General features: G+C 48.0%; 1 protein-coding gene and 1 non-coding gene across 2 annotated transcripts; both read right to left on the bottom strand.

The window, feature by feature from the left end:
• Positions 1-74: 74 nt before the first annotated feature.
• Positions 75-12,810, bottom strand: SLC66A3 (solute carrier family 66 member 3). The gene is made up of 7 exons (XM_020883209.2): positions 12,567-12,810; positions 9,445-9,527; positions 9,294-9,363; positions 5,292-5,349; positions 3,675-3,795; positions 2,847-2,888; positions 75-1,152 (listed from the first exon to the last, which is right to left on the bottom strand). The coding sequence occupies exons 1-7, from the start codon at positions 12,704-12,706 to the stop codon at positions 1,061-1,063; spliced, it is 606 nt and encodes a 201-aa protein (XP_020738868.1). The 5' UTR covers positions 12,707-12,810; the 3' UTR covers positions 75-1,060.
• Positions 12,811-17,700: 4,890 nt separating this feature from the next.
• On the bottom strand, positions 17,701-17,773 carry TRNAC-ACA (transfer RNA cysteine (anticodon ACA)). Its single transcript has one exon. It is a non-coding gene; the product is annotated as a tRNA-Cys (tRNA).
• Positions 17,774-22,471: the final 4,698 nt, after the last annotated feature.

Raw genomic sequence — 22,471 nt, forward strand, 5'->3', positions numbered from 1 at the left:
TCAGTTTTTATTTTTAAAACTACTTTACCTAACTTAAAGCTAATCACATTAAAACAATGAGTTTTAAGACTCAGAAGAGTTCAAAATAAGTTTATTTTACACAGGAAACATTTTCTAATAAACATCATTTACTTACTGCATATAATAGAATAATGCTACTCAATTATTTGGTGAATGTTTTTAAATGTTAGGTTTTATAAGCTTTTATAGGAAAATACAGTGGATAATCTTAACAGCATGTTTAGAGTATGATACCATAATGAGAATTAAATCCATGAGAGCTTGGCAGAACCCAGCAATACTCTTTGCTGCATATATTTTCAGTAGGCAAACCCTGGTTGAGGTTGGCTGTATTTTGTACCAAATTCCAGTAACAGTTAATTGTGCAGGTGTGATCCTTTTAAAAATGGCAGCATTGTGCTTGAATCTGGAAGTATACTGGGATTGCCCCTTCAAGTAGAGATTGCTGCTATCTTTTGTTATGAAATGTTTAAAGGCACAGTATGAAGTTAAAGAGCTACTTTGGTATATGCATTCAAACCAGTTACATTTTTGCTTGCCTTGATATCTTTGCTATAGCCAAGGAGGTATTTTATGATAATATGATACAATAAGGCCATCCTATTACGTATGTATTACAATTAAACATTCGTCCCAGGAAGTGAACCCTCGTAATTTATTAAAATTTCCAAAATCCCACTCCATTCATGTGCATTTGTGTTTTGGAGAGGCCGTATTTCTTAAAAGAGATTTTAAAAGCTGAGAAGTAGATGTAATTAGTTCCCAGAATAAGGGTCAAAGCTACCTCCTCAGAATGGGCTTTTGGAAGACTTCCATCCATCACCAGCCTTCTCAGAACTGCAGATGTCTAAGTCCTACCTTAACCTAATAAAGTGGGGGTGGAGGATTTTTAAAAATAAACGTTTTTAAACAAGTGTTTAACTGGGCTTTTTCAAGTCTATATCTTTGGCACAGTTGACTAAACTTATGATTTAGCAGTGAGCTTTTTTTTCCTTTGGTTCAGTTATTCAGAATCCACTTTGTGTATAGGAATAATCCATCATTCAGACTTTATATCGGTCTTCCGGTAGTGAAGTATTGTAGCAGTTACCCATATGTTTAAGGCCAGCATGATCACGAAACGTATAAGAACTGAAATGAGTCAAAAAAGAAAAGTGTATGTTAAAAAATACTGTTTTCACATAAAATCATCACCTTCTCTAAGTAGAAGCCTAAATAGACTTAATGCTCCATACCCCCCACCCAAAAGGAAACAGAACTATGGATCATGTGAGCGTTAGTGCAACTGTGGTTCCAAATATTTCTGGGGAAAAAAATGGTCTTATCATTACTACCTCTGGTCACTTGGCCTGACTTCAGGAATAATTTCATCTTAAATGCTTAATTTGGAGGAATCTGACTCTGGTTGGTAAATGCTACAATTTTTAAAAAACCTGTTACCATTTTTTAAGTCTTAAGGGTGATGGTACCTTAGAAAATTCCATGTTAATTAAGCAAAAAGTAGTACACTGCAATCAGTTAAGATAATTCTGAAAAACATCAAGGTATGTTTTATATTAAAGTAACCATGAAAACGTAGCTTTTTGTTAAAAAGGAAAAAATAATCTCAATGACTTAATGAACACTCCTGATAAATAAGGTTTATGAGACTTAATGTGTCTTTGGGGTTGTCAAACACTTTTAAGATAGTTGGACTGTTTTTAAGAGAGTATTCTCAGATAATCACTTTACTATTCTCAGAAAGTTCACTTTCATGAACAGCTGTCACCTCAGATACAAAACAAATCACAATTTTCTCGACCTTTTAAAATTAATTTTTAATATGAAATTTGTTTTGTTGTTCAACTATGGTTTGACTCTCCTTTGCAAGCAGAGAATTCACATCGTATAGGGAAGCCTCAGGTTTCTCCCTTCCCTACTTGACCCAGGTATACGCTCTTGCCAGACACTTTAAACCCTTCTCTCAGAGCTAATGTAAAGTACTTGAGCCAAAGATAAAGCCCTGGGATGGGACTAGCAAATGCATCCTGCTGCTTTCTGGCACTATGTCTCAGATAATAATGAACTTCTTTAAAAGGTCTACACACCAAGGGCACATTTCTAGTCTTCACAGAATAAATCTCCCTACCTGTCTTAATCATTTTCCAAACATTTATATGCTTGGAAACTCAGCCTAATCAATGAATGGCATTCTCTTTAGGTTAACCCAAGTTTGTTTTCTCCTCCATCACGGTAACCCTTTAAAAGTAACAGAACAAGGACATGGAGTAAAATGATTGTGTCACTCCCCATCCTGCTGCCCGTGGGCAGTTCTCTGAGGCTCCCTGCCACCACCTTCCCTCTCATTAGACTCACCCCAGGGCTCTCCCACCAGCCCTGCTGGTGTTCCTCCATCCTCCTTGCTCACAACCTCCATACGTGCTGCTCCTTGTTAACAGTCTCTTCCCTCCTCATCCCTCTCCCCTTCAAATTAATCTTCCCAGCTCCCTCCAACTATGTCAGGCTTCCTTGTTAGGTGCTCAGACTGTCCTCTTTCAAAACACTTTACAATATTTTTCAAAAATTGTGTGATGACCTCACTCTTCATTTCCACTGCTGGAGCGGAAGCTTTATGAAGAATCGACTATCTTGTGCATATTCTATCCCGGATACAGCAAGAGGATGCTTAACACTATACATGGAGACTGATGAAGGCCTGCAGTATATTGCAGCTAGCCTCCAGTGGGGCTAAACTGGCTCTGTTAAACCCCAAGATAATTTACAAGTGAAGGAGGCAGATGGCATAAAGTTCAAAGAGGACATGGGCAGAAAAATATTTTGCTTACTTGTAAGATCATTGGTGGTCATTAAAGTTGTTATTATTCTTGCTGTAAAAGAAAAATTTCAGCAATAAATATTAACTCAGACATTTCAGTACTTAGCAAATATCTTTCCATTTTAAATACAGGAATACACACTAACTATTCTTGAAAGATCTGAGTAGAAGAGAACCCTGGATGGAGAAGCTTAAGTTTTAAGATTAAGATAGTTTAAGTTAAGATAGTTTAAGATTTTAGAAGAAACATGAAAAAGTATAATTCAAATATCAACAATTAGTAAATCTAATGAATGTAATAGCTCTGGATTTTTTAAAATGTTCCTACCTAAATAGAGTATATATTCATTTTAGGTAGTTCCTGCAAGAAGCCAAATGAACAATGGAAATTGTAAAGTTGAGGCCAAACACACCATGGCTCCAGGAAAATTCCACTGCTGCAAATTATGTTCATTCACAAAAGTCAATGTATGATTCTCATCTCTTCAATTTATTACATCATAAACATGTTTAAAACAAGTTAGTGGATTTAATATAATCAACTTCTTGATGCTTTGCAAACAAGAGAGGACTGTTAATATTAGGTCATATTTTTGGAGAAAAGTGTCCTTTCAGATTTTTTTAGCAACTGGGATACAGATCTTGCAGAAAATGGAGAGTGGGGTGCATGAAATCAGTCTTATAAATAAGGATACACTAGAGATTCAAGAGTTACACGCAAAGGATTTAAGCTCAAGGGATTATGACCCTTGGACATCAAGTTAGCACACCCCTCTAGGTAGACACCCCACACAGACACTAACAGGGGACACTCCATCAATTAGAGCTGTGTTCTTACCTGCACAGGTATAAGAAGCGAGGTTCCACGTCAGAGCGCTCACAGCTCCTGAGTCCCTGCTCTTCCACAGGTACTGGAGCTGGGCAAACTTACTGGCCGCACTGATGAAAGTGCATAAATTCTGTTTGAAGATAAAACAGGAAAAAGGAGTCCCTTAGTTTCAAATGCAGAAGAGCACCAGATACTGAAAGCCCCTTTGTGGGGAGAAGAGGGGTTATTGTTTTTGGGATTCCCCAACCAGGGATTGAAGCTGGACCACCAGAGTCCTAGCCACTGGACCACCAGGGAATTCCCTGAAAGCACCTTTGAAACCAAACTTTCATGTCAAGTAATAACCAACAAGGACAAAAGCCAAGTTTCATGATGAAGAATGGAGGCAGCAGCGGCATGCTTAGGTCTAACCCACCAACCCCTTCAGGTGAGTAACCAACGTGCAGCCACAGGTAGGACGTAACCGAGGGTAAAAATCTGCAATGGCCACAAAAGCTTATCTGTCCCCACCTGCCAATAATAAATTGATGTATAGATACTACAGTAGAGCGTGGGGGCACCATACTGCTTTGCACTGAGATTTATCAACTCAAAGCAGCAAGCTGGGGCGCATCAGCTCTGAGTTTCTGGCTGTTCTGAGCTATGTGGTGAGACTCTGGCCCTGTGCTCCCTGACCTCTGCTCCCCAATGAGGTTAAAAGTACAGCACCCTCCACCCTGAGCCAGGCCCAGGCTGCCATGGTATAACCCTACATATCTGCTCTCCGTATGTTACAAGGCTGAGAGCCAAGTCCACTTTCCAACAAGATGCTGGAGGTAGAATGGGTCGAAATCCAGGAATTCGGGTGTGGCCGGCAGTGACCACCAATTAGTTCTGCTCCTTTTCCCATGAGGTAGAAAAGTTCATGTCAACCACCAATTGATCTTTGGTCAAATGCGTCCTGACCTGCTACCAGAATCCTATTCTTACAGCAGGGAATTTCTGGCCCTTAACCAAGGAAGGAAAAAGAATACAGCGCTTACCTTTTTCCAAGAAAGAAAAAAAATAATGTTTAGGGGGCAAAGTTAGAAAAATAATGAGTATGTCGTCACTGTGTAATTACTAACCTGATAATACGGCGCCAGTGGCAAAGAACCCACCCGCCAATGCAGGAAACCTGAGACATGGGTCCCATCCCTGGGTTGGGAGGAGGAAATGGCAACCCACTCCGGTATTCTTGCTTGGAGAATCCCCGTGGACAGAGGAGCCTGATGAACTATAGTCCCTTGGGTCACAAAGAGTTGGACACAACTGAAGTGACCTAGCACCCAAGTGAAACTCTTCACTTCATGCTCAGTTCTTCATTCGACTAACTCCATAATCTGGTTCTCGAGGGCTCCCCCCGCCAAATGAAGTAAAAATATTGTGCCATAAATTTAAGTGAGAATACTGTCTTTTTAATATTTTGGATAGCACTGGAGTCTCATCCCAGCATGCTTTGGGACAGCTGCAAAGCACAGGGGTGCTTTCGGTACAGCGGGTTGAACGTCTGATCTATAACACTTGTTTGCAGGGCAGGTGTCACGAGGAAAAGAGGGAAGACAGGCTGCTGTGAACACACGTTCTTCTCTGGGGCAGTTTACTCACCATGGCCAGATCTAGGATCCACTGCTGCAGAGTGAGGATGAACCAAGCAGACACACAGCTTACCACGCGCTAAGGGACATGGCAGTGACTTGTTGGCTGGCAGTTCCACCACCCGCCCGTGGAAACAAACCGCGGACACAGAGGCTACACGTCTAAGCCAAGTGTGGAACTGGGAACAACTCTGCTAGAACTTGTCAGTTTGGAAAAGACAAAAGTGGTCCAGGTGAACACTTGCTAGTTTAGAAGCACAGAAGCAGAATTCTGGAAGAAAATTACAGAGAACCCTGTGTTCTCGTACCCATCTTAGGGCTGGGAATGTTCCAGATGATCTTAACTGCTCATTTCATTCTTGACCATGTAGACCTCTCCAACATAATGTCAACCGTTAACGCACCTTTGATCTAAGATGTAACACAATTTATTTTTATTTTTTTAAAACATGAAATTGTGGGATCACAAGCCTCCAGGGTCTATCCATATCAGTCTGATTAAAAGCCAAAATAATCACAGTGGTCGTGAAAGTGAAAGTTGCTCAGTCATGTCTGACTCTTTGCAACCCCATGGACTATATAGTCCATGGAATTCTCCAGGCCAGAATACTGGAGTGGGTAGTCTGTTCCTTCTCCAGGGGATCTTCCCAACCCAGGGATTGAACCCAGGTCTCCCACACTGCAGGCAGATTCTTTATCAGCTGAGCCACCGAGTAAGCCCAAGAATACTGGAGTGGGTAGCCATTCCCTTCTCCAGCGGATCTTCCCGACCCAGGAATCAAACTGGGGTCTCTTGCATTGCAGGCGAATTCCTTACCAACTGAGCTATCAGGGAAGGATCCTCATTTGCTATGATCTTTCCCAGAATCATTCCATTCCAGACACAATGGTATTGCTATTCCTTGAACATTTTCAAGCGTACTTCATCTGAGGCCTCATACACTTACCTGTTTATCCTCTTCTTAGGAAACTTTTTCACCTGGTTATCTTTAGGGCTTGTTGGCTCACTTTCTTCAAGTTTTTACTCGTATATTACGTTTTCAATAAATAGCTCCTTGTCCACCCTGTGTAAAACTGAGATACCTCCTGTTTATTACCTGTCAGTGCTTTATTTTTCTCTGTAACTCATACCATGCAACATTCAATATATTTAGCTTATTAAATATGGTTTTGTTTCCCACATAACTTTGGTGATCACAAAAAGACTGTGCATAGAACAAGACTGGCTCATAATGCATGTTCAAGGATTGACTAAAAAAAACAAGTTAAGCACTTAGGATGCCTGATAAAGGAGACGTCTTCTGCAAAATTGTTGTCACGTGAAGCTGTTTACGGGTTTCCTCTTCCCTGCTAACTCCAGTGTAGAAATGACACAGTTGGGTAGAGCAATGCTAGGAGACAGGAGAAATGTGATGCTGCAGGAAGGCAACCCGCCTAGAGAATCAGAAACAAACACAGGAGGTGGTGGCCAGGCCAGGGCGGGAACAGCCAGGAGGCTCTGCTGTGACCATAGGCAAGTCATTTTCCTTCTCTCAGCCTTGGTTTGATTATCTGCAAAATGGGACTTAATATTCCTTACCCCATTTACCTCCTCACTGCTTTGTGGCATATTGTAGGGACTCAAGAGGCTGCTGGGATTACAGTTAATAGCATTATTTAAATGAAGGGCTTTGAAACAGACAATCCCTGTGCTCTGGCCAGTGGAAGTAAATATGAGTCGATACCAGAAAAAGGCAGCCTGAATCTAGGAGAAGGGAATTTTGTTTTTCAAACACTCTCTAATTTGAATTTTAAACTACTGTTGCCCAATTTTGTACCATTGCACCTCATTCCACTCATTCCAGATACACATTTTATAAAACTTGAGCAGCAGTAGCAGCAACTGAGATCCTAGAGATGGCTTATTTGTAGGGTGGCTAGACAGAGCAAATTAAAATACAAGACATCCAGTTAAACTGGAATCTCAGATCAACAACAAGTGATTTTTTAGCATCGGCGTGTCCTGCATAGTATCTGGGATCTACTATTACTTATTTAAAAAATGCACTATTAACGTGGCTACCCTGCTTACTCGCGCTCTGTAAGTCACAACTGGAAGAAGGAGGTTATAAACATGTTGATACTTAAAAGTTGCCATTAGCACCCACATTTTCTAATCTACACCTCACCATTTGCACAAAGCTGCTGCATTTTATTTGAAAAGTAAATCTCACCATGCTTTTCTCCTTTAAAGTACTCTGTTTTCTAAAGCATTTTTTAACCAGCAAGGGCTGACCTTGAAACATTGAGGGGCAGTAGAGTCATGTGATCCCTCTTTTTTTTGCAGAGGAAAACCAAGTCTGGGGGCTTACAACTCGATCCAACAGTGGAGGGTCAGGACTCAGTCCACACCCAGTTCCCCTCTGCAGACAAGCTTTCAGTACAAGAACCACCACGACCCTGCCATCTGCTCAGCTCGCCCTGTACTCCTGGTATTGTCATTCGAGAAACAACCCTAAAAGGTAGGCATTATGCTGCCTCTTCATAGATGGAACAGCTGCAGCCCGGAGGACTGGGCTTTATGGTCAGGGCCTAAGGCCATCCAGGCAGCGGGTACGCTGGGGGTTCCCACCACTCCACGCCCACCTCCTCACATGCTCTGGGCAGATGAGGCTTGGCCGTCCCGCCCCCCTCACCTTTCCTCCACCCTGAAGCTCAGATCATGTCACTGATGTGGCAGGACTGACTGCCACTCAAAAAGGCTCTCTTGGCCTCTTAAGGAGAGTGAAGTTCAACAAGAGAATAACGGGAGTTTTGACAAGCAGAAAGAAGATGGAAGGCAGGCCCACATGCACAGAACATGCTGAGTGACGTGAGAGGAGACAGGTCTGTGTGATGACCGGAGTCCGCGGAGACCTGAACCAGCTATCAGGAGCCCAGACCCGCCCACTAATAGGCAGTAAGAAGCCAAGCTGACTAGGTGTGTTAGTGGCATTGTGTTACAGACCAGACATGCCTGTCATTACATGGGGACCTTTGGCGGGGAAGGAAGAAATGTCTCCTTTGCCCTAAAGAATACACATGGACAACAGAGGTGCTCCTGCAGCCCAGCCTTGAGGTCCTAAGTTTATATCCCACCTGGTGGGTCAGGGAACCGTGGGGCACCCTGGTCTCAGAGGGGTGACCCCAGGTAGAGACATCTCGGGCATCTCTGGGCTGTGGAGATACACTCACCCACAAGGAATCTTACTTTGGGGATTGTTTTTTCTTAATTTAACCAAAGAATAAATATCTGGTAAAAGATCCTGCTTTAATAGGGCTTCCATGGTAAAGAATACACCTGCCATGTGGGAGACCTGGGTTCGATCCCTGGGCTGGGAAGATCCCCTGGAGAAGGGCATGGCAACCCACTCTAGCATTCTTGCCTGGAGAATCCCATGGACAGAGGAGCCTAGCGTGCTCCAGTCCATGGGGTCGCAAAGAGTCGGACACAACTGAACGATGAAGCACAGCACAGAACCCAGCTTAATAACATCCTATTAGCAAAATGAGTGAATGTGAGAGTTGGACTATAAAGAAAGCTGAGCATCGAAGAATTGATGCTTTTGAACTGTGGTGCTGGAGAAGACTCTTGACAGTCCCTTGGACTGCAAGGAGATCCAACCAGTCCATCCTAAAGGAGATCAGTCCTGAATATTCATTGGTGGGACTGATGCTGAAGCTGAAGCTCCAAACCTTTGGCCACCTGATGTGAAGAACTGACTCATTTGAAAAGACACTGATGCTGGAAAAGACTGAGGGCAGGAGAAGGGCATGACAGAGGATGAGATGGTTGGATGGCATCACTGACTCAATGGACATGAGTTTGAGCAAACTCTGGGAGTTGGTGATGGACAGGGAGGCCTGGTGTGCTGAAGTCCATGGAGTTGCAAAGAGTCAGACATGACCGAGCCACTGAACTGAACAGCAAAACAAAACACACCCCGCCGCCCCACCCGGTCCCAGCCCCGATTCTCAGATGCTGGAAGGATACGCGATGATGTATGGCACTGCCCGTCTCACATCCCCATTGAAGTGGAAGACACACAGCAGGAGGATGAGATCTGGAAAGGAAAGGCTCTGAGTGAGGGTGGTGTGGGAGGTGCTGAGGGCCGAGGCTGGGCAGGGGGATGGAGGTCAGTTACCTTGTGCGATGAGGATGGGGTACTCCAGGTATGTCAGCAGGGGATACTCGTAATAACACTGGTACCGGAGGAAGACCAGGAACCTGGGGAGAGGGAGGACACTCCTGAGGTCAGACTCACCCGACCCCCGCAGCAGGCAAGCCTGGCTCCCACCCAGGAGCCCAGGTTTGTGAGCAGAACCCGAGAACTGGAGCCAGGCATCAGCAAATGGTAAGGACGGAGGTACAGAACAAGGGCTTCCCTCGTAGCTCAGATGGTGAATAATCTGCCTGCAATGCAGGAGACCCAGATTTGATTCCTGGGTCAGGAAGATCCCCTGGAGGAAATGGCAACCTACTCCAGTATCCTCGCCTGGAGAATCCCATGGACAGAGGAGCCTGGCAGGCTATACAGTCCATGGGGTGACAAGAGTTGGACACGACTGAGTGACTAAACTACAAACCACCACAGAAATAAGAGGATGAACTATCAACCGAATCATCTCCGCGACTTCTGGAGCTGGGACACGGGTCTGCCAAGCCGCTTTGGATGGTCAGTTAAGAGACAGATCTGACCAGGAGGAGGAAGAGACTGGGCTTCCAGACCCAGGCCTGCTTGTCTCTAAGGCTGGGTACTTCCGAGGCCCCGGGCAGCTGCCTCAGAAGGACGCACTCAAGAAGCCCAAGAGGCCAGGAAGCTCCTCTGAGGGAGGCTGAGAGCCATCCTGGGAGAGCGTCCTGGGCACAGGGCATATGAGGGCCCAGCAGTGGGCTGCGGAACCTGTGTTTTAAAGAGGAGGAACATCCTGAGATGATTCCAGCGGCCTCCAGAGCACTGCGGCTGGCAGGGGGGGTGGGGGGGGGGGTGGGGGGAGATAGGAGGACTCTTCAGTTCCTTTAAGAAAATTCTAGCCCTGGAGAGGCTGTAGCGTGGAGGTGTGGGGGATAAAGATCCCAGGGTCCCTCCTCTCAGAAGAAGAGGCCTGAGCTTCCTGCCTTCCCAGTTCACACCCTGGACAGTCCAGCCCCTTTGAAATCTAAATGCCTCTGTCATCATCCCCTCAGGTCTGTTTCCCCCGACCCAGGCTGTAAAGACCCCCCTCCCACCCCGCCAGGCCCCATGTGCCCCACAGGGTGAGCCAGAGCCTCCACAGACCATGTGGACTTAATGGTTCACATCTCCTAAGCCAGGAAGGGGTGTGACCACAGCCCCACACCCTCACCCGGGGCCACGCTGGGACACTGGCCAGCACTTAGCCCTCCGCCTACCTGCTGAGCCACCTTCCTGAGACCACATGGACTCATCCCTCCAGCATCACCTGCTGAGGGTGGAGCTCCAAGGGGAGCACAGACTCCAAGACTTGGGTGCTGGGCTCACAATCCCCGGCAGTTACTAACCTCTGGGGCCTCAGCTTCCCTACCTGTGAAATGGGAATAAAAGCACACCTACCTCCATCCCCTGTATCTGCACAAACAGATGCTTTAAACCTAAGACCATGTCTTCAGCATCTTTCTCTGGCCTCACTACCTCCAGTCCAGCTTCCAAGCTTCTGTTTACAAGGCTCCCTGCCTGGAGGGCCTCCTTCTCCAGGTGGTTACCTCTTCTGGTCCCTGAGAGGATGCCCAGGGGTTCCCCTGCCCTGGAGCAGATTAGGGCATCCCCTGCCCTGAATGATGAACTCCTCAGTTCAGTTCAGTCGCTCGGTCCTATCTGACTCTTTGCGACCCCATGGACTGAGGCATGCCAGGCCTCCCTGTCCATCACCAACTCCCGAAGCCTATTCAAACTCACGTCCATCACGTGAGTGATGACATCCAACCATCTCATCCTCTGTCGTCCCCTTCTCCTCTAAATCCACCCTCCCCCTAGCTCGGGTCTCGGTTTCCTTATAAAATGAGGGGTTGGACCCCGCCTTCAATCAAAGGGCATGGCAATCCACTCCAGTATTCTTGCCTAGAGAATTCCACGGACAGAGGAGCCTGGAGGGCTACAGTCCATGGGCTCACAAAGAATCAGGCTCGACTGAACTCACCAATTACCTATTCTCCCCAGAGAAATGGGGAGCACTGAGGCAGGGAGCACTTCCCCAGGGGGCCCCCAAACCGATGGAGGTCACACACCCTAGGGTTGGCCCATCTGATGGGGGTGTTCCTGGAGGGACCCCACAGGTCCGAGGGGGGCCCGTCACGCCTTGCGCCCCGGAGGTCCCCTCTTTCTCCCACCCTCTCCTCTGCCTTCCTTTTGGCGGGAGAAACCGGGTCCCACCAAGCGGTCTGCCCCCACCCAGAAGTACTTGCCCAGGACCCGCCCTCAGAGTTGCTCGGTGGTAACTGGAGTCCGCAGCCAGAAGGGCTGGGCCTCACGGGGCGAGGGGTTAGACTGCTGGGTTAGGGTCTTTCCCACCAAGTTTACAACTCTGCTTTTCACCATTCAGGTCTTTAGGATTATTATTCTGCTTATTCAGAATATTACTACTTTTTTGGTAAACTGAGGTATAACTGATATACATTATATTAGTTTCAGGCGTATAGCATAATTCAGTATTTGTATATATTGTGAAATGATCACTGCAACAAGTCTGGCTATCATCCATCACGTTCAGATCTTTAAAGACTGAGTCAGGGCACCCACTCCTGACTTTTAAGGATAAACGAGCTCTTGGAACAGTCTTCGACTGCCGACTGGAGAGCCAGCTGAAGTTCAACTCCAACTCAAATCCCCCTCTACTTCCAAAAAGCTCTACCTTCTCTGACACCCGTGCACTCCTCCCCCGAAAGGTGTAACTTTTAAAAGCCAGAGGGTCCAACCCCTCATTTTATAAGGAAACCGAGACCCGAGCTAGGGGGAGGGTGGATTTAAGAGAGGATGCCAACGCGAGTCTCGAGGGGCCAGTGGCCTTGCTCAAAGCGGGATGACTGGTTTTGTCACTAACCGGCAGAGTGACAATTTCTCTGAGTGTCGGCTTCCTTATCTGTAAAACGGGCGTGCGCCCACTTTTGTTCCGGCGCAAGGCTGGGGGAGCAGCAAGGACGGAAAGGAAGTGAGCGGCCCGGGCAGGCGCTACTCCCCGCGGCCGGGGCTTTGGGGCTCGGTTCCCCGCGCGCCTGCTTTAGCAGAGCCGGGGCGTTCCCGCGCTTACTCACCCCGCCAGCTCCAGCAGCAGGCTCGGGAGGCTGATGCCCCGCGAGCTGCGCGCCCCCAGCACTGCCGAGATCTGCGGCAGCTTGAGAGCCGCGCACACGCCCAGCGTGCTCCAGTTGCAGAACCACAGCAGCGTCTCCATGGCGCCCGCGTGGCTGGGATTCCGGGGGTTCCGCCGGTCCGGCCGCCTGGCGAGGGGAGCGACTCAGCTCTCGGCCGCCGGGTCCACCGGTCCGGTCCTTCCGCCTTTCCCGGCCCCCGCCCCCGGGGCCGCCCTGTCGAGGTCCGCCCCGTCGAGGTCCGCCCCGTCGAGGTCCGCCCCTCCGCTCCCCAGCCCCCGAACTCCGCCCTCCGCCCCGCCCAGGGGCTCCGTCTCCCGCGCCTCTGTTCACTCCGGCCGCGGCTGGTCCCGACTCCTCCCCCGGCTCGCCTCCACCCCGGGCCCGCTCCGCCGGGGGGCCTCGCCTCCTGGGGCCTTACTGTCGGGGTGCGCTCCTCCGCCCTGCCCCTGGTCCGCGCCCCACCTCGCCCCGCCGGCCCCTCCCCGGGTCCTGTCCCTCCGCCCCCGGGTCCGCCTCGTGCCCTTTGCATGCTGTGTGCCCGCTGCTGATTCACTTTCCCGCGATGTGAAAAACAGACCCGGGCAGTTCTGAGCCTCCGGGCGACGCCCCATGAGGGGCCGCTTTCCCACGGGTCGGGGGTGGGGGCAGAGCTTGAACCCCGGAGGGCGAACGGGCACCTCTCGCGGGGGCAGAGGCCATTTTGTTAAGAGTTTATTACTCCTGAAACGTGTGTTTTGTTTTGTTTTGTTCTTCTCACTAAGCATTTCAGAGATAGACTTTTTCGTTTCTCTGCGTCCTCCGCAGTTTACACGCGGAGAAAGGGCCCAGGCCCGGCCAGCCTTTTCTCGTGCAGAGAGCGGAGGGCGCTCCATCCCTGAACTGCAGGAAGCCTCTATCCTGGGGGCTTGGTCCTCTACCCTGAAGACTACCCCGCCGGAGCCTTGCACTTCAGCGCTTGAGGGAGATTTTTTTTTTTTTTTTTCCCTTAAGGAGGTAAAAATAGATTTCTATTGACAAAAGAAGGAATGAGGTGTCGGGGCGGGGGGGGGGCGGGGGTTGTGTGTGTGCATTTTCCAAGTTTTCGAAATGGTATAGGTACTGAGTCAAGATTAAAAAACAGAAAAAAAAAAAAAAAAAGTCGCGTAAATGCACTGCCAGAAACCATGGTAAAGAAAAGAACACTGCCTGGTCAGCCCTTGCACTTGCCCACCTCTCGTGTGTCCTGAGGGGAATTCGAGAGGGAGGAGACCAGGAAGCTTTCAGTGCGGGGGTTTACTGGCCTTTAGCCAGTTAAGATGCGTATATAAGGAAAAATAAAAAGCCCTGAAAATCGTCCCCTGGAGAAGGAAATGGCAACCCACTCTAGTATTCTTGCCCAGAAAATTCCAAGGGTGGAGGAGCCTGGCGGGCTACAATCCATAGGGTCAAAGAGTCAGAGGGAACTGAGCTACTAAAGGAGCTCATATATGGGGGATTGCTATGCTAGACTCTCCTTCTGCATAGGTTTGACACGTTCTGTATTAAAAGCAAGTTTAGAAACAGAAGGAAGGATGGTCATGAGGTCCTGTGACGCTCATTTTAAGGTGAGGATTCTGAGCTCCAGAAAGGTGAGGGAACCTAGGTCCCGGGACTAGATTTAGTTCTGGTGTTATTGATCTGGGCTCTTGAACGCTTTGCTCAACAGAAATCAATAAGAGGACAGAGGAGACATTCACGCAAGGCTTTACTGGGTCTTGGGTTGAGCCTGAGTGGTGGCTTAGGTGGGCTGCCCACCCCCTTGGTATTGCTTTGCACGGGGATCAGTCAGACATGGAACCCTGATTTGGTCCCAGCACCTCAGAAGTGGCAGTTGAGTTTTGGCCTTGTTGTATCTAATTACTCATATTTTGCCCCAGCTGCCCAAGTATGCAGTTATTTTTAGTCCCTTATCATTTCTTTATATTCTGTTGCTGGAGGAGACATTTGTCCTGGTGGAACCACTCAGGTAGAGTCCCAGGTCCCAGCCTGTCTCACTAGGACAAGATGTGCTTATTGTTTTTGAGATGTCATTGTCTCTTCCCTCTCAGGAGTGTGTGTGTGTGTGTGTGTGTGTGTGTGTGTGTGTGTGTGTGTTGTATTTGCTTGGGCATTAACAAACTAACACACACTGCGGGGGTTAAACAATAAGAATGGATTTTTTCACACTTCTAGAGGCTGGAAGTCCAAGATCAAGGTACCAGCAGGATTGGTTTCTGAGGATGCCTCTCTCCTTGGCTTGTAGACAACTGCCTTCTCTTTCCTCTGTATGCACATCCCTCGTGTCTCTTCTTAGAAGGACACCAGTCCTATTGGCTTAGGGTTCCACCCTTAGGTCCTCACTTAACCTGAATTACCTCTTTAAAGGTCTTATCTCCAAATTTTATGACAGTGTGGGTTGGGGCTTTGACATGTGAGTTTTGAGAGAACACAGTTCAATCCATGATAGCAGCATATAAATGTTCACACACGTTCTGCATGTACCCACATACACTTTATTGATATGTATATATTACATGTATATTTTACCGAGTCCAAGCTTACTCTGCTCACTGTGGGATAGGCCAGTCAATCCGAGATGGGGTGCTGGGACGAGGAAGGGACTTTATTCTGGAGCCAGCTGACCAAGAAGATGGCAGGCTGAAGTGAAAGTCCTGTTTGACTCTTTGTGACCCCATGGACTATACAGTCCGTGGAATTCTCCAGTCTGGAATACTGGAGTGGATAGCTGCTCCCTTCTCCGGGGGATCTTCCCAACCCAGGGATCAAACCCAGGTCTCCTGCATTGCAGACAGATTCTTTACCAGTTGAGCCACAGGAAAGCCCAAGAACGCTGGAGTGGGTAGTCGATCCCTTCTCCAGAGGATCTGGCAGCAAATTCAAATGAGTCTCATGAGCCACCAAGACAGGGTGTTGGGAGATGACAGAACTTTGGAATTTTGTAACTTCTGGAGCTTTGGAGGGTCCAGAAGTTCTCTGCCAAGAAGAACATGTCAATGAGGGCTCGACTACAGACCACAGAATCTGCCTCTTAGTAGTAGTAGTTGCAGTGTTAGTCGTTCAGTTTGGGTCTGACTCTTTGAGACCCCATGGACTGGAGCCTGCTAGGCTCCTCTGTCCATGGGATTCTCCAGGCAAGAATACAGAGTGGATAGCCATTTCCTCCTCCAGGGGACAGGATCTGCCTCCTTCATTTCAGTCGCTCAGTCATGTCTGACTCTTCACGACCCCATGGACCGCAGCACGCCAGGCCTCCCCGTCCATCTCCAACTCCCAGAGTTTGCTCAAACTCATCTCCATTGAGTCGATGATGCCATCCAACCATCTCATCCTCTGTCTTCCCTTTCTCCTCCTGCCTTCAATCTTTCCCAGCATCAGGGTCTTTTCAAATGAGTCAGCTCTTCGCATCAGGTGGCCAAAGGATTGGAGTTTCAGCTTCAGCATCAGTCCTTCCAATGAATATTCAGGACTGATGTCCTTTAGGATGGACTGGTTGGATCTCCTTGCAGTCCAAGGGACTGTCAAGAGTCTTCTCCAACACCACAGTTCAAAGGCATTGGTTCTTCGGCTCTCTGCCTCCTTAGCGAGCTAATTAGTATTTCGAGGCGCTCAGCAGAGTGTGGAGTCCCTGGGAGGGTGAGGAGGCATGAGGAAGCCCTCAGGAGCAGCTTCCAGAATGTCATGGCCCCGGGAGGGGACTGGCCGCGGTCACCTCCCCTGCTGTCCTGTGACCAGGAGGGCCGCCCAGCCAGGGCACTGGGGCCTGACCCCCACAGCAGCCGGCCCAGCTGACTCTGAAGGACCCGCCACTGCATCTCTGAGCTCCCAGAAGCGTCCCAGGCTTTGCCTTCGGCCCTCCCACTGCCCTTGAGAAGCATGACGGCCACGGTGTCACATCCAGCCCCCTTCCTGCCTGGCTGTCACGATCAGGGTCTTCACAGAGCCGTGCCCTTAGCCCGCGACAGTGGCCACTGCGCAGGGCCACCAGGACCTCGGGGGCCTTGGACAAAAGACAGTTTCTGTTTGTTATTCCCTAGTGGGTGTTGGGGAGCGGTGGGAGTTACGGAGGGCAAATCTAGTCAAAGCTGTTTGTTGTCTCATGTGTTTGGGTATCAAAGCTGGAGGCCGAGGGCTGAGGTCCCCGAGGGCTCGGGGACATCTGTCTGAAGTCCTGGCCGGGTCGGTCCTGGCTTCTCATCTCCTTCCTGTGAGTTCTCGGAGCTCCCGTGCTCTGACCGGACTGAGGGCTCCCAGGGCTGAGGAGGTGGCCGGAAAGCAGACGGGGGCAACTGGAGAGGGCCTGGGACACGGGGCGTGGGCCAGAGAGGGTGAAAGGCTGGCCCCGGGGGCCAAGCACAGGAAGTGTGGTGGAGACAGCACCGTCACCGCAGGATGCTGTCGTTAATCATCCCGGGGCTGAGAGCTCCCTGCTCTCCGTAACCTCTCTCTGTGTTCTTCTGAAATCCTCTGCTGCTCTGAACACCGGGAACCAGCTGTACTTGGCCACAGACCCGCAGTTCTTCAGTTCTGGGCTGTCTCCTGTGAGCAGCTGAGGGCAGCGGAGGAAAAAAGGCATAAGGGTGCCCAGTTACGGGGTAGGGAGGAGAAGCTGGCTCTGGAGGAGGAAGGCGGCGGCAGGGAGGGGCACCCCTGCTCACCCTGGATTCAGGATGGAGTCTCAGTTATGTTGAGTTCTGCTTTCAGGTTTCACTTGAAAAGAGAATCTAGACAGTTAACTAAGTGTCCCCTATGATTTCAATAAACCCAGCTCATGTTCAGATGCCAAACTTTTGGTGCGAGCAGTTCCTGCTTTGGCACATGCCACGGGGATGGCACTGCCTCCACCCTGGTTAGACTGTTAGTCAGTGGACTGTTACGTCATGTAGGAAGAGTAAAATAGGGAAGCAAAGAAATTCCTTTAAAAAGTGAAGTGAGTGAAGTCGCTCAGTCGTGTCCGACTCTGCGACCCCATGGACTGCAGTCCACCAGGCTCCTCTGTCCATGGGATTTTCCAGGCAAGAGTACTGGAGTGGATTGCCATTTCCTTCTCCAGAGGATCTTCCCAACCCAGGGATCGAACCTGGGTCTTCCACATTGTAGGCAGACGCTTTTACCATCTGAGCCACCAGGGAAATCCCTAATCTTATTAAATGGAGAACAGTGTGGAGTTTCCTTAAAAAACTGGAAATAGAACTGCCATACGACCCAGCAATCCCAGTGCTGGGCATACACATGGAGGAAACCAGAATTGAAAGAGACAAGTGTACCCCAATGTTCATTGCAGCCCTGTTTCCAAGAGCTAGGACATGGAAGCAAGCTAGATGTCCATCGGCAGAGGAATGGATAAGAAAGTTGTGGTGCATATACACAATGGAATGTTACTCAGCTGTTAAAAAGAATGCATTTGAATGAGTTCTAATGAGGTGGATGAAACTGGAGCCTATTATACAGAGTGAAGTAAGTCAGAAAGAAAAGCACCAATACAGTATGTTTACACATATGCATGGACTTTAGACAGATGGTAACAACGACTCTATATGCAAGACAGCAAAAGAGACGCAGATAAAAAGAACAGACTTTTGGACTCTGTGAGAAAAGGTGAGGGTGGGATGATTTGAGAGAATAGTATTGAAGCATGTATATTACCATATGTGAAATAGATGACCAGTCCAAGTTCAATGCGTGAAATGGCACTCAAAGCCAGTGCACTGGAACAACCTAGAGGGATGGGATGGGGAGGAAGGTGGGAGGGGGGTTCAGGATGGGGACACATGTACACCCATGGCTGATTCATGTCAGTGTATGGCGAAAAACCACCGCAATATGGTAAAGTATTTAGCCTCCAATTAAAATTAATTGATTAAAAAATCTTATTGAAGTATAGTTGATTTACAATATTGTATTAGTTTCAGGGATATAGCCAAGTGATTCATACACAAATTTTTTTTATTCTTTTCCATTCAAAATTATAAGTTACTGAATATAGTTCCCTGTGTTATACAGTAATTCTTTACTATTTATCTATTTCACATGTGATATTGTCTTTCTCTTAATCCCGTACTCTTAATATATCCCTCCCTCCCACCCTTCCCCTTTGGGAACCATAGTTTTTTCTCCTATGTCTGTGAGTCTGTTTTTGTTTTGTAAATAAGTTCATTTATACTCTTTTTTAGATTCCACACATTAGTAATATCTTAAAATATTTGTCTTTGTCTGACTTAATTCATCTAGTATGACCATCTCCAGGTCCATTGATGTTGCTGCAGTTGGCATCGTTTCATTCTTCTTTATGGCAAAGTAATATCCCATTATATATATCTCACATCTCCTTTATCCACTCATCTGTCAGTGGACATTTAGGTTGCTTCCCTGTCTTTGCTGTTGTAAATAGGGCTGCCTTGAACATGTGCATGTATCTTTTCCAATTAGAGTTTTCATCTTTTCCAGATGTATGCCCAGGAGTAGGATATATTTTTAGTTTTTTTAAGGAAAGTCCATAATGTTCTCCATAGTGGCTGTACAAATTTACATTCCCACCAACAATATAAGAGGGTTCCATTTTCTCCACACCTTCTTTAGCATTTATTATTTGTGAAGTTTTTGATGATGGTCATTCTGATCGGTGTGAAATGACTGTAGTTTTGATTTGCATTTCTCTAATACTGTAATTAGCAATGTTGAGCACCTTTTCCTGTCCTTTTTTGACCACCTGTGTGTCTTCTTTGAAGAAATGTCTATTCAGGCCTTTGGCCCATGTATTTTGATTGGGTGGTTTGGGTTTTTTTGATGCTGAGTTGTATGAGCTATTTGCATGTTTTGGAACTTAAGCCTTGTCAGTCGCATCATTTGCAAACATTTTCTCCCAGTCAGTAGGTTGTCTTTTTGCTTTGTTATGATTCCCTTCACTGTTCAAAAGATTATAAAGTTTGATTAGGTTCCATTTGTTTATTTTGAAGTGAAGAGCTTTCCTGCAAGCATCAAAGGCTGGTGATCAACAGCAGCCTTGACAAATATAGATGTGTCTGGAATCTGCTGAGTGTCTGCTGTGTGCCCCGGTGTTTGACTTTCAATTAAGTCATTCCACGTATCCCTTGAAGCAAGGAGGCTGTTCCCGTTTTGAGGTGGTCTTGGCTGGGAGTTCCTGCCCTGGCACACGGCTGTGGCTCTTTCTTTTCCCTCCCTCCACCTTGGATTCTGTCATTTTGCCCCAGGACCAGCCATAGGAGAGCTGCTCCAACCCGGGGCCTTGCCCATCCCTGCTGTTTCGTGAATTCTGGTTGCCCCAGGGACATCTTTGAAACCTGGGACTTGCGAGATAGGACTTGGGTGTTCTGTCAGCCTTCACTGATCTCCCAGCCTGGCCTTTACAGGGTAAGATCTTGGGCCAGCCCTTGATTTTCCTTGGTCTCAATTTCTTCATTTTAAACTGGGGATCACCATACCCAAGGGCTTCCCAGTAGTTCAGTAGTAAAGAACCTACCTGCCAGTGCAGGAGACGCAAGACACAAGGGTTCGATCACTGGGTCAGGAAGATCCCCTGGAGAAGGAAATGGCAACCCACTCCAGTATTCTTGCCTGGAGAATCTCATAGACAGAGGAGCCTGGTGAGTTACAGTCCATGGGGTCACAGAAGAATTGGACACAACTTAGCGACTGAAACAACATCAACAATAACAACCATACCTGCCTCATAAGGTTATTGAGAGAGACACAGTTGGCGTTCAAAATATGGTAGTTCCCTACGCTGTGCAAACTAGTGAAATGTTTTGGGGATTTGTGGACACTGGCTTTGCTCCTGGAGCTGTGGGGGAGGGCGGCCCTGGGTGGAGTCAGGTGTGGGTCCCGGAGGGAGGTGTGTGGGTCCCAGGCCACACGTCCCAGCTGGGACATCCCACGGGCATGATGGCTGATCTTCGGGGCTTCTCTGTGTCCTCAGGAGGGTGTGGGGGGTGTTCTTGCATGCACACCCACGGGGATATCACTGCAGCCCATAATAGTGTCCCCGTCTGGAAGAAGTCTGCTCTTCCCTGTCCACACAGTTACACAGCCTGTCACATGAACCTGACCCCACTCCCCGGCCACAGCTGAGCGGAGCTGGGCAGCTCCTGAGTGCAGCTGGCTGGAAAGACCTTCCAGGGAACATTGGCATCAAGCACTGAGTGACTGTTCTCAGTCCGTCTCATCAGTAGGCAAACCATCAGCTCAGGGGCCATTCCTCTGATACATTCATTTAGAAGTTCCCCAAGCCTGTAGAAAGCTTGCAAGAATAGTTCAGTGAACACCCATATGCTCTTATCAGTTATTACCATTTTTATCCACCTTTGCTTTATCCGTCTCTTGCCTTACAGACCACCCACATTTTCGTTGTTGTTGTTAAACCATTTGCAAGTTAGTTACAGACATGATGCTTCATAACTTTGCCAACAAAGGCCCATCTAGTCAAAGCTATGGTTTTTCCAGTGATCATGTATGGATGTGAGTGTTGGACTATAAAGAAAGCTGAGTGCCGAAGAATTGAGGCTTTTGAACTGTGTGTTGGAGAAGACCCTTGAGAGTTCCTTGGACTACAAGGAGATCCAACCAGTCCATCCTAAAGGAAATCAACCCTGAATATTTATTGGAAGGACTGATGCTGAAGCTGAAACTCCAATCCTTTGGCCACCTGATACGAAGAGCTGACTCATTTGAAAAGACCCTGATGCTGGGAAAGATTGAAGGTGGGAGGAGAAGGGGACGACAGAGGATGAGATGGTTGGATGGCATCACCAACTCAATGGAGATGAGTTTGAGTAAACTCTGGGAGTTGGTGATGGACAGGGAGGCCTGGTGTGTTGTAGTCCATGGGGTCACAAAGAGTCAGTCACAACTGAGCGGCTGAATTGAACTGATGATGCTTTACCCCTAAATAACATATATCTTGTAATAACAAGGATGTTCATCTACATATCCAGGTATAATTATCACCTTGTGCAAGTTTAAGCTGATATCTATTCTTTAGTCCATATTATCTGGTATGTAGTCCATTATCTGATACTTAATCTCAAGGTGTCCTTTAGAGCTGCTTTTGTTTGACTCAGGAGCTGGTCACCTTTGATCTGGGTCATGTCCTCGGATTTCCTTTGTCTTTTATGACCTTGATGTCTTGAAGGGAGCCTGGTATTTCTCCAGTTCCCCTCAGGTTATATGAGGCAGGCAGGAGTGCTCCCTGGGTGAGCTTCTGCCCCCATGGGTCCCATGATGTCAGCTCCATGTAGACCTGTGAGCAAGAAACAGGCTGGTGTGTCCCTCTGCATGGCTGTACCAACTCTGTAAAGGGTCCCTGGAAGCTGGGAGATTTAGGGCTCATGGAAGGCTCAGAGCTCAGAAGAGCCCTGAGCTGGGGACGTCCTAGGAATCTGTCCCCCGCATCCCACCCCTAACTGAGCCCTGCAGAGGAGGACGCGGTGTGATGTAGGACTGAGCCAGAGTGAATAAAGTCCTTGGCTTAGTTTCCAAATTGGGAGAAGATGGCAATGATACTTACCAAGGAGATGGTTTGGGTAATGGGCCAGGCACAGACTCTGTGCTCAATACACCTCACTTCTGTCGGTGACTGTGCTCCAAGGCAGTGGGGAGGCAGGGTGAGCCTCAGCCCCCGCCCCCTGCCCAGGGCAGACAGAGACGCTCCCCTAGGGCCCCTTCGGTCAGCAGGGAATCAACCACCTGCACCCTACTTAACCTTGATTACTATTACTTCCTGGGAGTTCCCAGAATGCCTCTTTCTTTGACATACTCTCTCTAATGGAAATAGCTTTTTTGTTTTTGTTTTCTGGGCATAAACATAAAATGAA

Source organism: Odocoileus virginianus, chromosome 2 (assembly GCF_023699985.2).
Source record: "Odocoileus virginianus isolate 20LAN1187 ecotype Illinois chromosome 2, Ovbor_1.2, whole genome shotgun sequence".
Classification (NCBI taxonomy): Eukaryota; Metazoa; Chordata; class Mammalia; order Artiodactyla; family Cervidae; genus Odocoileus; species Odocoileus virginianus.